At 48.4% G+C, this 21,187-nt stretch overlaps 1 protein-coding gene across 2 annotated transcripts in view; it reads left to right on the top strand.

Moving 5' to 3' along the window:
• LOC138565943 (regulator of microtubule dynamics protein 3-like) overlaps positions 1-21,187 on the top strand; it is a 2,735,427-nt gene that overhangs the window by 787,412 nt on the left and 1,926,828 nt on the right. For both annotated transcript variants that reach the window (XM_069643047.1, XM_069643046.1), the window contains exon 5: positions 20,018-20,093. In XM_069643047.1, coding sequence (XP_069499148.1) covers positions 20,018-20,093 — 76 coding nt within the window. The remainder of the gene's footprint in view (positions 1-20,017; positions 20,094-21,187) is intronic.

Genomic DNA, 21,187 nt, shown 5'->3' on the forward strand with positions numbered 1-21,187 from the left:
CTTTCACACACAAACAGTCTAAAAACCTTCTCATAATTCGGCGTGCCCAAAACTGGAGCAGAACATAATGCAGTTTCCAATTGATCAAATGCTTTCTGACATTCCTCATCCCACTGTAAAGGCATAACCGCATCCTTTGTAGTCAAATTCACCATCAGTTTCACAATTAACGCAAAATTACCAATCCATTGTCGGCAATATGAAGCCATGCCTATTATGGCTCTGACTCCTTTCTGTGTCTTTGGAATAGGCATACAAGAAATACTTTCTATGCGTTCTGGCATTAGCCTTCTCCCTTCTTTCGAAAGTAGGTAGCCCAAATAGGCCACCTCCTTTCAATTATATTGAAATTTCTTCAAACTAGCTTTATGGCCATGCGCCGCTAGGTGTGACAGTAGTAATACAGTGCTTTCTTTACAAATCTCCTCTGTGTCAGCAGCTAATAATAGATCGTCTATGTATTGCAAGAGTACACAACCCACTCGTAAGTCTAGCATGTCTAGCTGCTCTTTCAATGCTCTACTGTAAATACTCTGACTTTCCGTGTCTTGTGGAATCCGCGTGAATGTAAATGATCGTCCTCCTAATGTGAACGCAAACAAATATCTGCTGTCCTTGTCCACCGGAATGCTAAAGAACGCATTTTTTAGATCAACTATACTAAAATATTCTGCTGAAACAGGTATCATTGTCAATATTGTAGTGACATCTGGCACTAAAGGAAACTGTGGATCTACTACTTTGTTTAGCGCGCTCAAATCAATCAATTAAAACGGTATGGTACTTCATTGCCTCCTTTTTTATAAACTGGAAGAATCGGGCTGTTGCTTGTACTGCCTGTAATTTCTTCAATGACCCCTAATTTCACCAAATCTGTAACAATACTCTTCAATCCTTTCTCACCTTCAGCCGAAATTCTATATTGCGGAATTGGCGTTAGGGTAACACCATCTTTTAAAATGATCTTTACTGGCTCTATTTTCAAGCATCCTACATCGTTGTCATGCATTGCCCGTATACAGGTTGGCACTTTACTTAGTTCTCCTGGTAAAGTTTCAGACATGAATTCTGACACAGGGGCGTCTTGTGGCCAAATCGTCAGGAACACCCCGTCTGCCGTGCAATGTATGACAGAACCTAATTTTTTCAACAAATTTAATCCCAACAAGTTCTCCCCACAATTTTCTGTTAAAAGGAAAGGACAATGTTCAGTGAATGGTCCTATAGTTTCTTGGCTTCCGCTCGTTTCGGGACCCTCGCCTCCTTGTTCTCTAGCCAGGCACGTCGATCAGGGATCAGATGTGTGCAGATCTGCAAAGGAGTCTCTCATCGCTTCTACAGGGCGCCCCGAACACGTCTTGATCCCGGCTCGATCGTCCCGTCCTCGCCGTTCTCCGCCTCTACTCAATTACAACGTATGCGATGGAACAAGTGGGGGAGGGTCCCTATTCGGGTGCCATCTTGAAAGGGGCCCCTAGGGGTCCCTTATGTCTATGGAAACAAGGCGAGTCACCACACACGATAGATACGCCAGACACAAGGTTGTATTCCCAAAGCTAGGGTTTATTGCAAAGCAAATAGTCGCAGTTGGCCAACTCGGTCTCACGCCCCACGACGTGTATCTCTAGACCTCGAGGGACGCAAGAGATTAAATTACGTACATCAGTTACATATATACAAAATGCATATCATACAATTAGCTATGACATGTTTAACACCCCCCTTTATTGGGTTTCTTTGAACTCGGTGTGATGATGGACACTTTCGACAATTATGACACCTTCAAATATCTATTCTAATAACAATATGCAATTTGTAAATGAGGAGGCATCTTTCAGTTGTTGAACAGAACAAAGTCCTCTGTTCTTGGAAGCGAGTTACATACGGGGGAAGAGTCGCATTCCAGACCTTGCTATCTATGGGGTGCTATTTGTGTCCTGGGAGCCGGCACGCTTTAACAGGGCTAAGTAAAGGGGGGCCGTAAGAAGAGATTAATTCAAGCCTTTAGCTTATTTATTCTAAACATATTCTACCATATAACGAGACTGGCTGGCAGCTGCAAAATGATTAAATGTCGTGCAGCTCTGCTTCAAGGCTACATTCGGGAGGGAGCCGGGCATTCTTTCCTGGTGCTGCCTATGTTGTGTTTCAACGAACTCTTGTTATCCTCGCGGCCCTGCGGCCTTGTCCTTTCACGTGCAGACAGCAATGTTTTACAGTCGAGCAGTGTAAGCAGAAAATGTACTGCCAAGCAATAAGAAAAGAAAGCAATGAGCAATGGTTAGAAAACAAAATGGCAATCCTTCTTATATCAAAATGGCCGTTCATTGGCAAACCCAGAAACCTATATGTCTGTTATATTGTGCATGAGACGGTTGGCCCACGGCCATCAAAATACATTTGCCGTCACATATGAGAGGTACCCATTTTTCTAGACTGACAGTTGAACGATCAACAACTGGCGAACATCTTCAAGAAGTGGGGTCATTCTCCTCTGGTCCTTTTGCAAACCCGAGAGAACAAGAAGTGCAAACATTACGCAAGCAGATGGCCACAACCCGGCTCGCTGGGGGAGGCATTCTCCTTCCCGTGGACGGGCAGGTTCGCGTATGCGTTCCTTCCATTTCCCCTCATTTGACGGACCCTCCAGTGGGATCAAAAATACCCATGTTGTGTGATTCTAGTCGCTCCTTACTGGGCGAGACAGTCGTGGTTTTCGGACCTTCTCCAGCTGTCGATAGCTGAGCCAGTGACATTCCAGAAGATTCCAGACCTTCTATATAAAGACAAGGGAGCAATTTGGCATCACGACCCAGGCACCCTCAGCCTGACAGCCTGGCTCCTGACTTCTCCGAATTTGGGGCCCTGAACATTTCCTCGGATTGCCGCCGAATTTTAGAGGCAGCGCGGGCTCCGTCCACAAATACTTTGTACGCATGTAAGTGGAAAATATTCTGCGTGTGGTGCAGGCACCAACCAGGGGTGGACCCCCTAAACATCGCGTCGGAGCAAGTTCTTCTATATTTGCTACACTTAGCGGAAAGAGGGTTATCTTTTTCCTCCATAAAGGTTCATTTGGTAGCGATTTCAAGATTTACTCGTAAAAGGCATTCAACTCCGTAGTTCAGCGATCGACTGGTTAAGCATTTCCTGAGAGGCTTATTTCGGATCTTCCCTCCGGCAAAAAAAGTTTCCTCCTAGTTGGAGTCTCAATCTGGTACTGGCAGGATTAATGAAGGCTCCTTTTGAAACTATGTCGTCGTCATCCTTAAAAGTTTTGTCGTGGAAAATGGCTTCTTTAGTAGCTGTTACGTCAGCAAGAAGACTGTCGGACAGGGTAGTTGCTAGGTCTGGAAAAGACCCGGGGCTAAGCTGATGTCGGAACTGTTGGGACTGGGGGCTAGCTAGTCTTTTGGCTGTAGCTCCTGAGATTCTATCTGGGGCTACAGCCAAAAGATCAGGGGCTATAGCCCACCTAAACCCCCGGTAGCAACGCCCCTGCTGTCGGAGCTGCAGGCATTGGTGATAGATCCCCCATGCTTGCGTTTTCTCAAGGACAAGGTGGTACTGGCAACCAACCCTCATTTCATACCAAAAGTTCCAACTGCATTTCACAAGCATTCTTCAATTGTGCTACTAAAATTCTAAGTAGCGGCCTCTTCTTTCGCAGAAAAAGCTCTCCATACGTTGGATGTCAAAAGAGCTTTGAAGTTTTATCTCAGTCGTACTCAAGACTTTAGGCGTACAAGACAACTGTTTGTGGCTTATGGGCCTTCGGTAAAGGGAAAACCGATCTCCAAACAAGGACTAGCCCGCTGGGTGTCGTCGACTTTTGCCTTCTGCCACTCTAAAGCAGGGAAGCCTCTGGAAAGACGTCCAAAGGCTCACTTAACAAGATCGACCTCGTCATCGGTGGCATTGTGGTCCGGAATCCCGCTGGTGGACATCTGTCAAGCGGCATCCTGGTCGGTGCCGCATAAATTTACTTTGCATTATTGGCTAGAGCAACAGCATGCGGCGGATGTGCAGATGGGGTGAGCAGTCCTGCGACATCTGTTTCAGTAAGGTAAGCCCCACAAAGGGGTGTATCCTCCTGTCAATGTACCATGATTGGGGTTACTGTCAATGTACCATGATTGGGGGTTTTGTATTGCTAACTGCATGTGCGGCTCTTGTAATATTGGTTTGCATTTCACACCTCCAGATAGGAGTACTGCTATATGATCTATTCTAAGCATGTGAATCCATTAAAGATCCACTGCTGGAGAAGGGAGTAGTTTCTTACCTGTAACTCTATTTCGAAGGGATTGTGTCCTCCGACGTATTCCTCATCTTAGATATCTCCTTCCAGCTCTGCTGGCCTCGGAAAATTTTTTCTCTAGAGGGCGCTGTGCGTCGACGTCCTCCGAGTCGATGTCCCTCGACAGCCGCCGTATCGACGTCGACGTCATTCTGCCTATGAAGGCCGCGCGCAGCGTCCGTTGCTCAGTTCCGTTTTTCCGCGCTTACTCAGTGCCTCGGAATACCGTTGCTCAGTTCTTGTCAGATTAATCTTATTTACCTCGAGTTATTCGATCCGTACTCGATGGCTTCCTCGTCGGAACCGACAACTCCTCGATCCGGCTTCAAAAAATGCCGAGATTGTGGGAAAAAGGTGTCGCTGACTGACCCTCACAGAGTTTGTCTGTGGTGTTTGGGAGCTGAACATCATTGTTCGGAGTGCGAGGACTGTATGTCCATGACAGCTAAATCCCTGAAGGAGCGAAGGGGGAAGCTGGAGAAAGGTAAGACTTTTAAAGCTTCTTCTTTGTCGACGAAGTCGAGACATTCGTCTCCTCGTCACCATTCGCGCTCCAGGTCTCGGAATGGGTCCCACAACTCCTCGAGATCGAAGCACTCGAAGAGGAGACGTCGAAGATCCCCTTCTCCGTCTTCATCTTCCTCTGTTTCGCCAAAAAGAATCCCTTGACCCACGAAACATAGTTCCCGGGCTGAATGGGAGGAATTCCGCAAAAATATGATGAGCGTCTTCGAGAAAGCGGCCTCGACCCCCTCGAAGACTGCCCAGAGCGATGCTCTGGTCGAAAGACCCGAAGGTCAAAAACGCAGCGAGTCGCAGTACCCGGCGAAGGAAACCTCTCGAGCGCGTCTCGAACCCTCGAGTAGGACTATGACCTCCAAACCTTCCTCGAAGGTTCCGTCGACGCCGAGGTCGGTGTTTTCGACGCCGTTGTCGAAGGAACCTTCGACACACAGGTCTGTCGACTCAACGCCAGCTTCGACACCGGCGTCAACGCCAAGAAAAGTCACGGTCACGACACACCCAGTGACTATCCCCAGGTCCTCGATGGCTTCGAGATTGTCGAGTAGAATCCCAATTCTGTCGAGGTCATCGAAGCTTCCCCTTTGTTTTCGACGCCACACTCGAAGCCTTCGACGTCGGCGTCAACGACATCGACGTTTTCGAGGCCGATAATGACAAGCTCGGCACCCTCTGCCCTGGAAATGGGATTCACTCCCTTTATGAGTTCAGAACAATTGAGAACTATGTCCTCAATTTTGGAAGAGGGTGAATTGTCTGAACAGGAAGACACATTTGAGTTGCAGGGACCTGCAACCCCAATTAGAGAGGAATTTTCCTCTGAAGAACGCAGGTTAAAGGATCTTCATGATTCCTTACATGAGGCAAGTGGGTTAGACACTTCCCCTGAGGTGGAGTTTGCTCTTCCAGACCCAGGGGAGCATGATGAAACCCCCTATAGAGCCTTAATGGCCAGGATCACAGAGTTCATGAGGTTGTCTGCACCTTCACAATCTTTCCAACAAGATGACCTCACGGATATTCTTGACAAAGGCCCACAGGAGGACCCTGTGGTGCCTTTTCATAAAGCTCTTCAGAGGAAGGTCATGACAAACTGGGAAACCCCAGATGTCGTACCAGCAGTAAATAAAAAACTGTCTACTAAGTACAGGGTATCCTCTACAGACCCCAAGTTGTTGTCTAAACACCCATCCCCAGAAAGTCTGGTGGTACAGGCAGCATCCTCTACCGATGTCAAGACAGCTTATCCTACCGTCCCACAGGACAGGGACGATAAAAAATATGATGCTATGGCAAAGAAAGTCTTTTCAGCATGTAGCATGGCGTTAAAATCTGTTAATGCTACTTGCACCCTTGCTAGGTTCAGCCATACACTTTGGGAGTGTGCTTCTACAGCGGCTGACTGCATCCCGGAGGGAGAAGAAAGGGATGCGTTCCTGAATATTATACAGGACGGTAAAGACGCTATGTGCGAATCCCTCCAGACGGGCATTGATTCGGCTGACAGTATCAGCAGAGCAATGGCGGCAAGTACATCAACCAGGAGATTCGCTTGGTTGAGAAAGTCTGGTTTTGCCCCAGATGTGCAAGCCAGGCTCTTGAACATGCCATTCGATGGCTCTTCTTTGTTCGGGAAAAAGGCGGATGACAGTTTAGAAAAACTGCAAACTTCAAAAGCAGCAGCAAAATCCCTAGGAGCTGCAATCCGTCAAACTCCTTTTCGTCCTACAGGAACCTCTGCGAGGGGCAAGTCCTTTCGCTTCTACTCCGCATTCGGAAGAGGTAGAGGACGACCGGCTCAAAGGGGACAAAGAAGAACTACCCGAGGTGGACGGGGTAGATATTCAAAAGCCGCAGCAACAGCAGGTGCCTCTTTACCATCGGCATCTGCATCAGCCGCCCCAAAACCACTCTGAGGACTTCCCTCACAGGACACCTGTCGGAGGCAGGTTGACTCAACATCTGGCGGTATGGCAGGTTATCACGTCAGATGCTTGGGCATTGGAAACAGTTGCCCAAGGTTACTCCCTGCCTTTCCTACGTATACCTCAGAGTCATCCACCGGGGATCAGCTCTCAGAAAGCTCCAGATCCGCTCCTCTTGCAGGAAATTTTGGACCTGCTAGAGAAAGGTGCCATAGAACCGGTACCTGTAGCGGAGAGGAACAAGGGCTGGTACTCCCCTTACTTTCTCATTCCAAAGAAAGACGGAGGACTGAGACCCATCTTGGACTTGCGAGAATTGAACAAATTCCTCAGAAAAGACAAATTCAAGATGGTCACTCTTTCTCAGATCCTCCAGGCCCTTCAGTTTCAGGACTGGTTGGTATCTCTGGACCTTCAGGACGCTTATTTCCATGTGCCTATCCATCTCAAACACAGGAAATACCTGAGGTTCACAATTGGCAACACTCACTATCAATTTCGAGTGCTGCCATTTGGGCTGACCTCCGCCCCGAGGGTCTTCACCAAGTTAATGTCGGTAGTGGCAGCAAGTCTAAGGAGGGAAGGGATTCACGTCTACCCCTACCTGGACGATTGGTTGATCAGGGCTGTTTCTTCGGAACAAGCTCAGATCCAACTAAATCACGTGTGCCACTCCCTTCACAGACTGGGCTTCTCCCTCAATTTAAAGAAGTCACAAATGATACCATCGCAGAGACTCCAGTTCATAGGAGCGATCCTGGACACTTCCCTGGGAAAAGCCTCGCCACCAGAGGTGAGGGCTCAAGATATTCTACAGATGGTTACCAAGTTTCAACATGCCCAACGTCTCCCAGCCTTCGACTTTTTGAGGTTGCTAGGCCTCATGGCATCCTGCATTTTCCTAGTGCCAGAGGCTCGCCTGAGAATGAGATCCCTCCAGTGGGCACTGAGGACTCAGTGGTTACAATTCTCAGGGAGAATGACAGATCTTCTTCAGGTTCCCGACAGAGTAGCTCGAGACCTTCAGTGGTGGGCCTGTCAGGAGAACATTCTGAAAGGAGAACATTTTTGGCAACCCTGGCCGGAGATAACAGTAGTCACGGATGCCTCACTCACGGGGTGGGGAGCCCACGCCAATGACTTGACCATCAGCGGTCGTTGGTCTCCATCGGAGTCCAGACTACATATCAACCTGTTAGAGCTGAGAGCCATCAGACTTGCGCTGAAGGCGTTCCTGCCAGCTGTACAAGGGAAAAACGTCCTGATAATGACGGACAACACGGTGGCCATGCATTACCTCAACAAAAGAGGAGGCGTAGGATCACTACCCCTGTGCAGAGAGGCGATGCAGCTCTGGTTTTGGGCAATCCAAAAAGGAATCTCTCTATCAGCAGTTCACCTAGCCGGAGAGAAGAACTTGACAGCGGACGCTCTGAGCAGGCAGGGCACAGTCTCCCACGAGTGGGAACTAGCTCAGGAAGTCCTTCAAGAGATCTTCGCCCTTTGGGGAACCCCTCAGGTGGATCTGTTCGCCACCAGCGTCAACAGGAAATGCGATCTGTTCTGCTCAAGGGAATTTCCCCCGAGAGGAGCTCTGGGAGACGCGTTCATAGTGGACTGGGAGTTTCCGCTTCTGTACGTGTTCCCACCGGTCCCTGTCATTCCTCAAATGATCAGGAGGTTGAGAAGATTCAGGAGAACCATGATCCTAATTGCCCCGGATTGGGCCAGGAGAACGTGGTACCCGGACCTTCTAGACTTGTCCATCTGCCCTCCAATTCGACTTCCACTCAGAGAGAACCTACTCTCACAGAAGGGAGGTCAGGTTCTACATCCAGACATCAAAACCCTCAACCTTCACGCTTGGCTTCTGAAAGGTTGAGGTACAAGGATTGGGACCTCCCTGATGATGTTATGGAGGTGTTGCTTTCGGCAACAAGGCCAGCAACAAAGTCTTTATACCGCTGCCGTTGGAACAGATTTTGCAGCTGGTGTAGAGAACAGAATATCGACCCTTTTTCATGTGGTACACCAATGGTTTTGTCCTTCCTTCTATATTTGGCGAATTCAGGCCTTCAAGTTGGCACCATTAAGGGCTATCTCGCAGCGCTATCCATCTTTAAGCGCACTGCGGAAGAACCATCCTATTTCAAATTACCCTTGGTAATACAGTTTCTAAAGGGGTTAACTAATGTTTATCTCCCAAGACCATTCCAAGTTCCCCTATGGGATTTAAACTTAGTACTAACTTTCCTGATGGGCACACCTTTCGAACCTCTCCATTCTTGTTCGTTAAGATTCCTTACCCTTAAAACTGTTTTATTAATAGCACTTACATCTGCTAGAAGGGTGAGCGAATTACAAGCTCTTTCTTGTAACCCCCCTCACACAATATTTCACAAAGACAAAGTTGTCCTGCAAGTGAAGCCTAATTTCCTCCCAAAGGTGGTTTCGGAATTCCATATCACTCAGAAGATTACCCTACCATCTTTCTATCCTCCTCCTCATCCGGGGAAAGAGGAAGAGAGGTTACACAGGCTAGACCCTAGAAGGGCTTTAAGTTTTTACATCAGTAGACTAGCCAGGATAAGACAGGCAGACCAGCTGTTTGTAGGTTACACAGGTCACAAGCTGGGGTTACCAATAACTAAGCAGACCATTTCCAGATGGATCATTCTAGCCATTCTGGAATGTTATAAACTGGCAGGGAAAGACCCCCCATTTGAAATCTAAAAGTACCCTAGCACATGGACATCTTGTTAATTATTCCTTCATAGCACAATAATGACAGATCCAGCATTTCAATTTCTGTCTTTTGTACTAAAAGGGTCAGAGGTCATGTTGACTGTGAATGGCCCAAGTGAATGCCACTGCAGACTACACACCCCACACACATTTTGACATAGTGCATTTCGGGTACCTGATAAAGGACATATGCTAGCCGAACTAAATTTTGCATGTGCATGCCTGTCCACTCAAATTAACACTTTAGTGCCTGTGCCAACATGACATGGCCAGAAGAATGACATTGTACACTTTCTGTTGCCCCTCTGCAGGTGATGCTGGTTGCCCCCTAATGCCATGGTTGATGACACCGGTAATGCAACCACACAACATCCACAAGCATGCATACAATCGTGTCCATGTATGTACTTGGGGCACAATTGAACAGACATTTGACCTGTTGAAGGCAAGGTACCGCTGCCTAAGCAGATCGGGGGAGCACTGATGTACAGCCCGGAAAAGGTGGGAAAGAAAATGCTTGCCTGTGTCATATTGCACAACATGTGCATCAGACGCAACGTCCCCCTGCCCCCCGACATGGACATGCACCCACCAGAGGCTGAGAACAACAATGATGATGATCAGGCAATTGGCCAGCGCCGTGATGGCATGGATGGACGTGTTGCATGAGATGAACTTATACAGCACTACTTCTAATCACCTGTCACACATGCGGCACAGCCCACCTAGCGCACTAGGCACTCCACGTACTTAAATACATAATAATAGAATAATCAATGTCCAATCCTTATTTCTGTTTGGCACACCAACTATATTTCATGAATTGAAAATATGTACAATTGTGAAATGACTACACTACTAATACTGTGCACCGCATCTATCCCTCCCCACATCCCCACCCAAATGATCCCTCCCCACATCCCCCTCCCCAACTGTCCCTCCCCACATCCCCTCACCAATTATCCCTCCAAACATCCCCTCTGCAACTGTCTATAGCCAACTCCTGCCCTGTTTTACTATGTACATTTGCAAAAGTCACTGACAGGGCACCCATGGGCCCATGGCCTATTTGCGGCCCCTTTTATGCTCCTGTGTGCGGCTGTGTGCAAGCAGAGACAGCCGCGTGGAGCGCCGCCTTGGGCTGCTCTGCACTGAACTCCCTGGTGTGGTGCTAATTGAGGGAGTATGTGGTGTCGACAGGGGCCTTCGGTCCAGGAAGGCCTGGAGCAACATGGCCATAGTTTCTGCAATTGAGGACATGACGCTGTTGCCCTCCGTCACCCTGCATGACATTTGAACTATAGCACGTGTGCATCGCCCTAGTGCCCGTGCATTTCGCCTTGAACTGGCCTGCACCCTCTCTCGCATCAGCTGTGCCTCATTAAGGTGATGTTGCGCCAGTGATGTGAGAGCATCCTGGTGTTGCTCCATCCAGGTTAGATTTCTTTCATTCATTTAATGGGACACACACAGCATCCCGTTCAATGAATGCAAATACATTTTTTTTTTGAGGACCCCGTGTTACTTTGGTAACCCGAGGTGCTAATGGTGTTAACCCCCTGTTTCAATCCTGTAACCTCTCTGATATCTTTTTCTCTACCTGTGGCGTCCCCCAGGGTTCTAACCTCTCTCCTTGGCTCTTCAACCAATACCTGGGACTCTTTGCCCACCGCATCACTGCTCTCTGTCCCAATTTTCAGTGCTATGCGGATGATACCTAGCTCATTTTCAGGCTACCCTTGGCCTCCTCCTCTCCTTCCCTCATCTCTGACTGTCTGTCTGCTATCCAGTGTGCCGCCAATGACCTCTGCCTTAATGCCAGTAAGACTGAGATTCTACTCATCGGCACATCGTCTCCCTCCTCTCTTGGCCCTCTTCCTGCTCCCATCTGCAAGGCTAAAAACCTTGGGGTCATCTTCGACTCCACACTCTCCTTCTCTCCTCACATCTCCGACGTCTCTAAGAAGTTAGACTACCAGCTGCACCTCCTCAGAGGTATTCTTCCTATCCTCTCCTTCCCCCAGAAGCTCACCATCTCTCCAGAGCTGTGGTTCTCTCTAGGCTGGACTATTGCAACAGCCTCTATCTAAATCTACCTGCCTCTACTCTCCGCCCTCTGCAACTTATCCAAAACAGGACTGCGAGACTTGTCCTTGGCCTCAAGCCCAGGGATCGCATCTCTCCAGGACTGAAATCTCTGCACTGGCTCCCAGTAGCTGCAAGGATTAAGTTCAAAACCCTCTGCATTATCCACAAGGCCTTCTGGGGTCTGGGGCCGCATTACCTTCAACTCTTTCTTCCTAAATACCTTCCTTCTCGAGCTCTTCGCTCAGCTGCCTCCAACTCCCTCATGGTCAGCCGCTTCTCCAAGCAACGAGTTGGTGGTCGATCTCTCTCTTCGACAGGGGCCTCCCTCTGGAACAGCCTTCCAGCCTCCCTGAAACTTCTGCTTTCTCTGCCTCTCTCCCCTGCTGAAATTCCCCGCCGAATCTGCATTGGTTACCTGGCCACCCTTTCTGATCTCGGGGCCAGGTCCCGCCTTTTGCACACCTGCCCTGCGTCCCTGGCAACCCCCTGCACTTAGGGACTGGTTCTGTAGCCATACAGTCCCCCTACCAGCACTTATGTCTGCTCTTACCTTTCACTTGCCACCATCAGGCCACTTTTATTTATCGTATTTATTCTTCTATCCCATGTACTGCACTTTCCCCGCTCCCTTCCCCCAGGCACTTTTCCCTTTCTTCCCTACCCTCGCACTTGTGCAATCTGAATGACACCTGGCCTAGTAGGATCGTTGTCTGTCTTTCCACTGTTTCCCCTCCCTTGCCTCGTCGCCCCTTGAAACAGTGTATAGGCGCGTTATAAATGCCATATCATATCATAACATTAAATGGTATTGAAAGTGTCTGAGTCCACTGTAAAATGCGAGATTAACACATTGCTTCCTGCCTTGCCTGTCATTCAGGCATCATGTGATGAAGACCAACAAAACTTGTGCCAATAAAAATCATGCCGTTTTCTGTGAAAAATAAAAAACGCGCACTTCCTTTACATCTGAGCTATGTGATAGAGACATCCCATCTCTGCTACTGTGGGTACAGTAGGCTGAACCTAAAGTTTATTTATGCCTAAAAAGGCATCTGAAATGCACTATTGCTACCAGTATGGGTATATGTTATACATTTCATTGGAAATGTGGCCTAGAAAGGACCATCCCCTTCTGATGTAATTGACTTGACAACTTGATTAATAGCTGGAAGGATGAATGCCTTGACCTGAAGGTCCCAACAAAAATTCTCCAGCTTGTTATCACCTTTTCTTTCTCCTCCATTTCTTGGGCATGCCCTTCCCTGTGTAGGCCATATTTTGAAAATATAGTTGTCTTCAACAACCCAAACTCATCCCCTATTTCTTTTTACCTCTCTTTCTCTCCAAGTCTCCAGTGCTATTTTTCATTACGCACATTATTTAGCATTTTGGTATTTGCAGTCTTCCATTTAGAATGTAGAAAGTAAAGCTAACGTCATATGTTTACTTAACATGTTTTTTTCCTCAACAGTTTAATTCTAAGTTGTATATAAGTCAGTTTATAAAACTAGTATTTGATTTCAGGTACATAGAATTCAGTCAGTAAAAAGTTGTTCTTATTTTTAGTTAATAAAGTGAATTTCTGTACTGGATATATGCGAATTGTGCAATGCCACATGATTATTTTAACATTCACATTCTAGTATATGTTTAAATGTAATTCATGTTGTATTAAGTAGTGAGCACAAATACTACAGAATATGAAATCATGGTCTCACTAGTATATTTTAATTATTACATAATTTATAGCAATTTTCAGTCTGTATTAATATTTCACTGTGCAGTATCATTGCTACCTTATATAATATACACATTTCGTCCCAAGATATATCCAAGTTACTATAAGATACACATTCTTCATTTTTATCATATATACTTTCAAGTACACTATGTATTATTTTTTGTAAAATAAAAGGTGCTACAAACCGCCCTAAAGATAAGGGAAGTATTTCCCCTGCTTTCACCCAAACCATTGCATGGCTATGTTTGGACCAATACTGCATGTAGTACAAGAGAAATACATTACTATTACTCCTACGTCCCGCCCCTTCCCTCCATCCTGTATGGGCGTCCCTCGATAGGGACGGGAATGGAACCTTTTTCACTAGAAAAATAACACTTTCCCTTTAAATTTATATGCGCATGGGGGCATGACCCTGGGAGCATGCGCTCCCTTATCCCCATCCAACGGTGACACACCCCAGTCCTCTTTTACGCGTCGACGGGAGCAAGCCACTTTCACCAGCTCTCTTGGGTAAGGCATCAAGCCTCGTTATTCCATGCGCTTTCCCTAATCTTTTTCTTTTTCTACTAATCAGGTTTTGGTAACACCATCCACCAGTGCCCTAGTCTGTCCCCGGTGCATGTAGCAGCGTCTGGCTTCATCAGGTGTCTGTTGTAAAAGGGTTCCTTTCCCACCTTGGATCCACACGCGCTCTGCCTCCTGTGCCTTGGGGAAGACCACGGATTGGAAGGCTGCTCGGCATGCAATGCTATAATGCCGTTGTCCCTCAGAAACCGGAGACTTATTCTTCCGAACTCCACCTGAGAGCATTAAGTAATACGTACGCAGGAAGACCAAGAAGGTAGGCATACTCTTCTCAAAAGCACCTCGCTGGGGCGACTGCTTCCCGGAGAAGTCCGTTGACGGAAGGGGTCAGTTGGACCCTCGCACCAGCAGGAAGGACACAGAGGCTCTTGTAGCTACCAGCTTAATGGCCGAGGGATCTAAGGGGCCCGAGGGGCCCAGCTCTGTTACCGGGCACATGCCTGAGGGGGTACCTACACATAGCCCAGGCAGCACTATCAGCCCCATGGCTGAGGGCCAACAGCCTACCAGGCCCAAGCCTGAGGTGCAGGATGGGGCAGAGCCGATGCGTTCAGGAATGCAGGTCGAGCCCAGACCTGTGTCAGCCACGTTCCCACGCGTACAGGGAACGGGCAAGATGGCGGTGCGCGCAGACAAGATGGCAGACAGGCCAGATCCCCAAAGGCGGGAAACGATCCAGACAAGGACAGAAGCCGCCAATAGGGTGAACCACAAAGACTTGAACCTATGGCCAGAGTGGAGTGGGTTCCGATGCCTCTGGTCACTTGGACCACTTCATATCCGATCTTCACGGGGCAAGCACGGTACAATGAGGGGTTGTACTCACAAGGTGGAGGCAGGCAACAGGACTTTACACCACCGCAGCTGGTGCCGGAACACCCAAAGCCTGCCTGCATGGAACATTTCTTCAACAGGTTTTTTACCCTTATGCGGTCTCCGCAGATGGGGAACATGCTTAAAGGAATAATTTAGGACATGCTGCCGACAACACCGCCACCTCAGCCAGTGCCTGCGCAGCCTGCACCTCCACCACCACCGCTGCCCATGCATTCGGTAGTTTCCGGTCACAGCGCATACACCTCCAGATCCAGCGCTTGGGCCAGCTCCAGTGGCAGACCTAACGCCTATGGACCCAGTGGCCCCTTCTAACGCAGGTGACCAGTAAGACACCAATGAGGAGGAGCAGGACACGCCTTCTTTAGCAAGGGCATTTCATGATAGAATCACTGGCCTAGCTGAATACCTGGGCAACTTTCAGCCCCAGAAGGAGCTGCCGGAGTCGGGTACTGGTGGAAGTACTCACCATTAAGGCGGAATCCAGATCTGGCATCCCATTGCAGAAGTAGGTGGAGGCTCTGGCGAAGAAGGGTTGGCTCAAGCCCCACTCAACTAAGCCAGTAAATAAAAGGCTAGATGCGAAATTCATGCAGGTGGAGGGCGACACTCTGCTCTCGTCAGTTCACCCCCAGCCACTGCTGTCAGTCATAATGGCAGCATCTATGAACGTCAAGCCTCAGAATTCTTCGACGATCACCTCAACTTCAGCACTACTGGGCAAGGAAGACAAAATGCTAGAGGCCTATGGGAAGAAGGTGTACCCGAATGCAGGGCTCCACCTCAGACATGCCCTCGCCGATGCCATATTGGCGGCTGCTAATCAACGGCTGTGGAGGGAAATTGTTGACTTCCTCCCGGACATTCCAGTCGACAAACAACCCTCCTTCAAGGCAAGCCTCGCCAAAGCAAAACTATTGGCACAGGACATCATGGAAGCCACGGTGGCACACATAGATATCGCTAGCAGGGCAGTCTGAATGGCGACGGACATGAGAAGGACAGCCTGGCTTAAGGCAACCAGGTTCAACCCTGATGTTCAGGAAAGAATCCTAGACCTACTTTTCGAGGGCAGCGACTTGTTCCCTTCCACCACTGACGAGGAACTTGATAAGAAGAGCACTTTAAAGATGGACAAATCCCTGGCCATTCTTACCAAACCAGCAGCCAAAACCTTCACACAGGGCCACTCTAGCTAAGACAGCGGGCGGTCCTTTGGCAATTTCCAGGGTTTTCAGGACCGCAGGGCCAGGCAAATGGGCAGGTCGTCCAGCCAACATAGGCAAAAACACCAGAAGTCCTTCTGCACTGCACAAGGGCTTCTTTCAGTCCTCCTCCCAGTCATCTGACTCCGACCAAAAGAAGCAATGGCGGCTCGTTTCAGATCCACAGCACCCCAGTCGAGGGCAGCATGGCCCTGCACAGTCAAGCTTGGCGCGCACGCTTTACGGACGCATGGGTGATTTTCTGTAGTCTCCTCTGGCTTCCTCCTTCCCACAGATCGGGACTCCTTCACTCTTAGCAGAGATACGTTCCCTTGTAGAGAGTGAGGCGGTGGAGGAGGTTCCTCTCCCTCAGCAGGGTCAGAGCTTTTACTCTTGCAACTTTGCTATTCAAAAGAAGAAACAGGCGGGCCTGTGATTGGTCCTAGATCTTTCCTTCCTGAATCTATACCTACCCCTCCAGAAGTTCAAAATTGTGATGCCAGCCCTTATAGCGGAGACGTTGTGTGGGGGGGAGACTTATTGTGCTCCCTGGTTCTGGAAGACGCATATTTATATGTCCCCATGGTGCAGTCCCATCGATCCTTCCTCAGGTTCCGGATCATGGGTTTGCCCTTTTAATACAAGGTGCTGCCGTTCTGCCTGAATTCAGCGCCAAGGGTATTCACAAGACTGATGAACGCGGTGGCAGCGCTGCTCAGGTCGGAGGGCCTCCATTTATATCCTTACCTCGATGACTGGTTAGTCCGAGGAGGACCCCCGGAGCAGGTCAGGTACTCAGGTGCCAGACCCATGACTACACTCTACGAACTGGGGTTCTCAGTCAACTTCCTGAAGTCTCAGCTCTACCCTACACAAACACTGGTGTTGTTGGGGCTGCTGTGGGATACGTAGAAGCAGAAGGTGTTCCCCACGGGGGAGAAGGTGGCAGCGATCAAATCTTCCTTTGCTCGCTTCCTCAGCAGAACTTTATCTACGGCCTGGTGGTACCAGCACCTGCTAGGAGTACCGGCGGTATCCCTTCTGGTGATCCCTTAAACAAGGCTGTAAATGAAGAGGATGCAGCTTTTTTTGGCATCCTGGACCAGGAGTCGGGTCACCAAGGAGCCCCGGTCACTATCCCCGCTCACCTATATTCAGTACATGGTCTGTGATCCAAGACCGACCAACAAAATCATATCAACTGGCTGGAAATGATGGCCATTTGGCTCGTACTCCAGGCATTCCTCCCATTAATCAGGAGCAGTGCAGTTTGCATTCGGACGGACAACTCTACCTGCATGTACTACCTCAACAAGCAGGGGTCACCAGATCCCCGCTCCTATGCAGACTGGCCCTCAGCATCTGGGAGTGGACGATTGTGTAGGACTTCAGGATCTCAGCGGTGCATCTGCTGGGAGAATAAAACCTGGAGGCGGACAGACTCAGTCGGTTGGGCTCCGACAATTACGAGTGGCAACTGAACAAGAGAGTCCATAAGGAGATTTTGAGCAGATGGGGTCTCCCGGTCACAGACCTGTTTGCTACGGAAAGCAACTGGACTTGTCAGCCGTTCATGTCCTAGGGGAGGGGGGGTAGAGGACACGGTTCCCTCATGGACGGGCTTCAGATCCCCTGGAATGCATTTCGTGCATTTCGTCCTACTCCTCTCATCCACAGGGTTGTTTGCAAGATAAGGCAGACCCAGCGGCTGTACGTCATTCTCGTAGCACCTCAGTTGCCGGCCAGGCCCTGGTTCTTAGACAGTCGACAGCTGTCAGTGGCAGCCAGAAGTTCCTCTCCCGTTGGGGAAGGGCCTGCTTCTGGTCCAAGGAAAAAGGAGTAGACCTGCTAACTTGTGCGCTGGACCAGGTGTTGTCTTTCTCAGCGTACCAAGCCAGATCACGGGTCCAGGTCGACACCTGTCGGACATACCTAGCAGCCATTGGAACTCAGACAAGTTTACTTTCTCTTCTGCCAACCCAGTAGCGAAAAGACATCTTGTGGGGTTGTATCCGCCTGTCAGACGCCCGCACCCAGTCTGGGATCGTAACATGCTTAGCGCCCTTGTGCACAAACCATTCGAGCCCATAGCCACAATGGACCTCAAATTGGTCACGCTCAACACAGCGCTACTAGTGGGGCTTACTTCAGCTCACAGAGTTAGTGAGATTCAGGCCATGGTGGCTTCCAAGCCCTGCACTATGTTTCATCGGTAAAGGTCGTGCTCTGCACTCACCCCGGTTCCTCCCAAAGGTGGTATCCTCCTTCCACATTAACAAAGAAATTGTGCTCCCCACTTTCTTTCCAAACCCCAAGAAAGACGCCTAGAAAGCTCTTCACTGTTTGGACCTCAGCAGAACACTGAAATTCTGTCTTGACAGAACCAAGGCCTTTAGTAAGACAGGCACCTTATTTGTCACATTTGGCAGGCCAAGGCCGGGAAAGCAAGCGTCCAAAGCTTCAATAGCTAGATGGATGATTGCAGCAGTCCAGGAGGCATGCAAGGTTCGGCACAAAGAATTACCAAGGGGTTTGCACGCTCACGCCATAAGGGCCAAGGCAGCGGCTGTTGCCTTCCAGCGTCACGTACCGTGGCAGGGGATTAGCAGGGCTGCAACATGGGCCACCCCAACGGCCTTCTGCAAGCGTTACTGTGTGGATACCAGTGCCAGGGCTGACACATCACTTGGCCAGGCTGTCCTTCGTATTCTGTTTGCCTAGAGTGTGAAGCTCTCCTCCCCAGGGCGGATATATCAGTGGTAGTCGCCCATACAGGATGGAGGAAAGGGGACAGGAGATAGGAGTAATGAAGTGTTACTTACAGGAGTGACTAACATACACCTAGTCCATAGTCCCCTTTCCGCCATACGTCCCACCATCCTTCCCCCTAATAAAGAGCAGAGAAGTTAAGCAGTTAAAACAGCCAACGTGACAAGGGAAACTGAGATGTGGCGCTGGTGGACGGGGTTAATGGAACACATGCTCCCAGGGCCGCTCCCCCACACGCATATAAATATAAAGGGAGAGTGTTATTTTTCTGGTGAAGAAGGTTCTGTTCCCGTCCCTAGCGAGGGTCACCAATACATTTTTGAGGAATGGGGACTTGGACTGTAGTAAGTTAGTCACTCTGGTGAGTAACTTTAATTACTTCATGATCAGATGAAGTAAACATGTATCTTTTAATGTACATGAATAACTAGGTACAAAGAAATAAATATTGCAAAAACATTTCAGTTTTCCTGTTAAAACATTTTTACTCGCTTATAAAATACTCCCAGTGGGAAATGGACTGACATTTTTACTCCCCCAAAAATCATTTTACTCACAACTTTGGAAATGCTCCTGCTTCAAAATCTTATCTGGAGAACTGGTTAAAAATACCAAATGATGTGCTACAGCCCTTCATATGTCACCCTAAGGATTGTAACCTTTTCTCTCCAGATACTTGACAGATGACTAAGGATAGCCTGAAAATGAAATCATGTGTGCAAACACTCTTAAGAATTATTGTTGTAGTTATGCAAAAGGGAATATTTTTTCTTTCTGAATATTTACTCAGTTACAATACATTGTACATAATAAACCATCTGTGTGTATAGACTTTAGGCCATTAACATGAACAAGCCTATGGTCAAACACATGGGCCTCATTACGACCCTGGTGGTAGAGTGATAACGGCGCGGGTAGTGCTGCTGGCGCTGTTATAACTACCGCCACAATACGAGTTCTGCTTGCGGGGCCGCACTGTACGCCTGGTCAGACCAGACGTGCAGAGCAGCACCCGCTACCAGAACAGGACGGTACCTATGCGGGCTCAAATGGGAATGGGGAGGTACCCGGTCTGGGTCCCGCAAATGGGAATTACCTGGCCTGAAAATGCTGGAATGGCCCGGTAATTCCCATTTTTCGGGACCCGGACCTGAGTAAAAACGGCATGGCTACCTCAAAACTCGTAATGAGTCCCAATATATTGTTTATTGTTGCTTTTATCTCGAGTATGTGAGATATCTTTGTATATTATACTCTTGAAATATCACAGCTTGAAAACAATGCATTTTTGTTTCATAAGGTATGCAATTGTGTGCGGTTACATGGTTGAGATTGAGGATAAAGAAAATTCCGAAAAAGATAAACAGCTTGTAGTGGTAAGTCATTTGAAGTACCCTTTCCTTATCCATTTATTGAAATCTTTTGACAGCTTCAATGTTATTTCAGAATAACCATATACTTTCCCAAGATGATATATGATAGGTTATTTATAACGTGCTTAATACCCAGAGGTTTCTAAGCCCGTACTAGGGATCGAACCTGTGTTGCTCTGTGTCGTCTTGCTTTCAAGGCGAGTGTGTTGCCCCTGAGCTATCCACCCGAGACAGGCAGATGGAGAAACAATGCTTCACAAGTCTACTTCTTAAAAAACTGAAATAATATTCAGGTTATAATCATTATTGTGCTTAATGATGACTTCAATTGTTCTTGTTTGGTGTAATAGTAAATCTCCCAAACGTTCATTCCAACACCAACATTCTTATCTGAATATGCTTTTCTAGAGCACTAGATCTTTTATAGGTTTACCTGCTTTGAATATTCGCTGTTGTCTAGGTTACAGTTTTCTTCAGTACTATTGGCCTCATTACGAATTATGAGGTAAATTGGCAGTAAATTAGCGTTACCGCCATGCATCGCTGCGGATTCACAGCCGAATTAGAACCTGGCGGGCAAGTGTACACACCAATGGCGGTAACAGTAATTCCGCCTAGTAGAGTTTCACTGAAAACTCTGTGGTTCGACAAAAATCCAGCAAAAAATGGCAGCATTACCGTTACCAACATGGCAGTTGGAGGAAATACCACCTGCGGTAATTCCGCAGGTGGAAATTCGGCATTGCTATAAAAGGAAGCTCAAGTGGGCTCCAAGTGGCTGTTGGGCTGCCCGGACTCGCTGCTGGACTTGTTGCCTTCCAGTGGACTTATGTTTCTTCTATACTGATTTCTTCACGAGCGCCGTGCGCAAGAGGAAGTTCTTGGATGGCGAAACGCCGCATTGGACATTCCATCAATCATTCCCTGACTGGCCCCGCCCACCTGCCTCCCCCTTTAATGTCTTTGAAAAGCCTTTCTTGTTTCAGTTTGTATACTCTTACCGCGGCTTCGCCGTGGCTGCCTCATTAGGTCTCACATACCTCTGTTGCTCTTGTGCTCAAAGAGGTAACTGCCTTCTCTCTTTTTCTTTTTTCTGT

Source organism: Ambystoma mexicanum, chromosome 2p, assembly GCF_040938575.1.
Source record: "Ambystoma mexicanum isolate Mex_15411 chromosome 2p, UKY_AmexF1_1, whole genome shotgun sequence".
NCBI lineage: Eukaryota > Metazoa > Chordata > Amphibia > Caudata > Ambystomatidae > Ambystoma > Ambystoma mexicanum.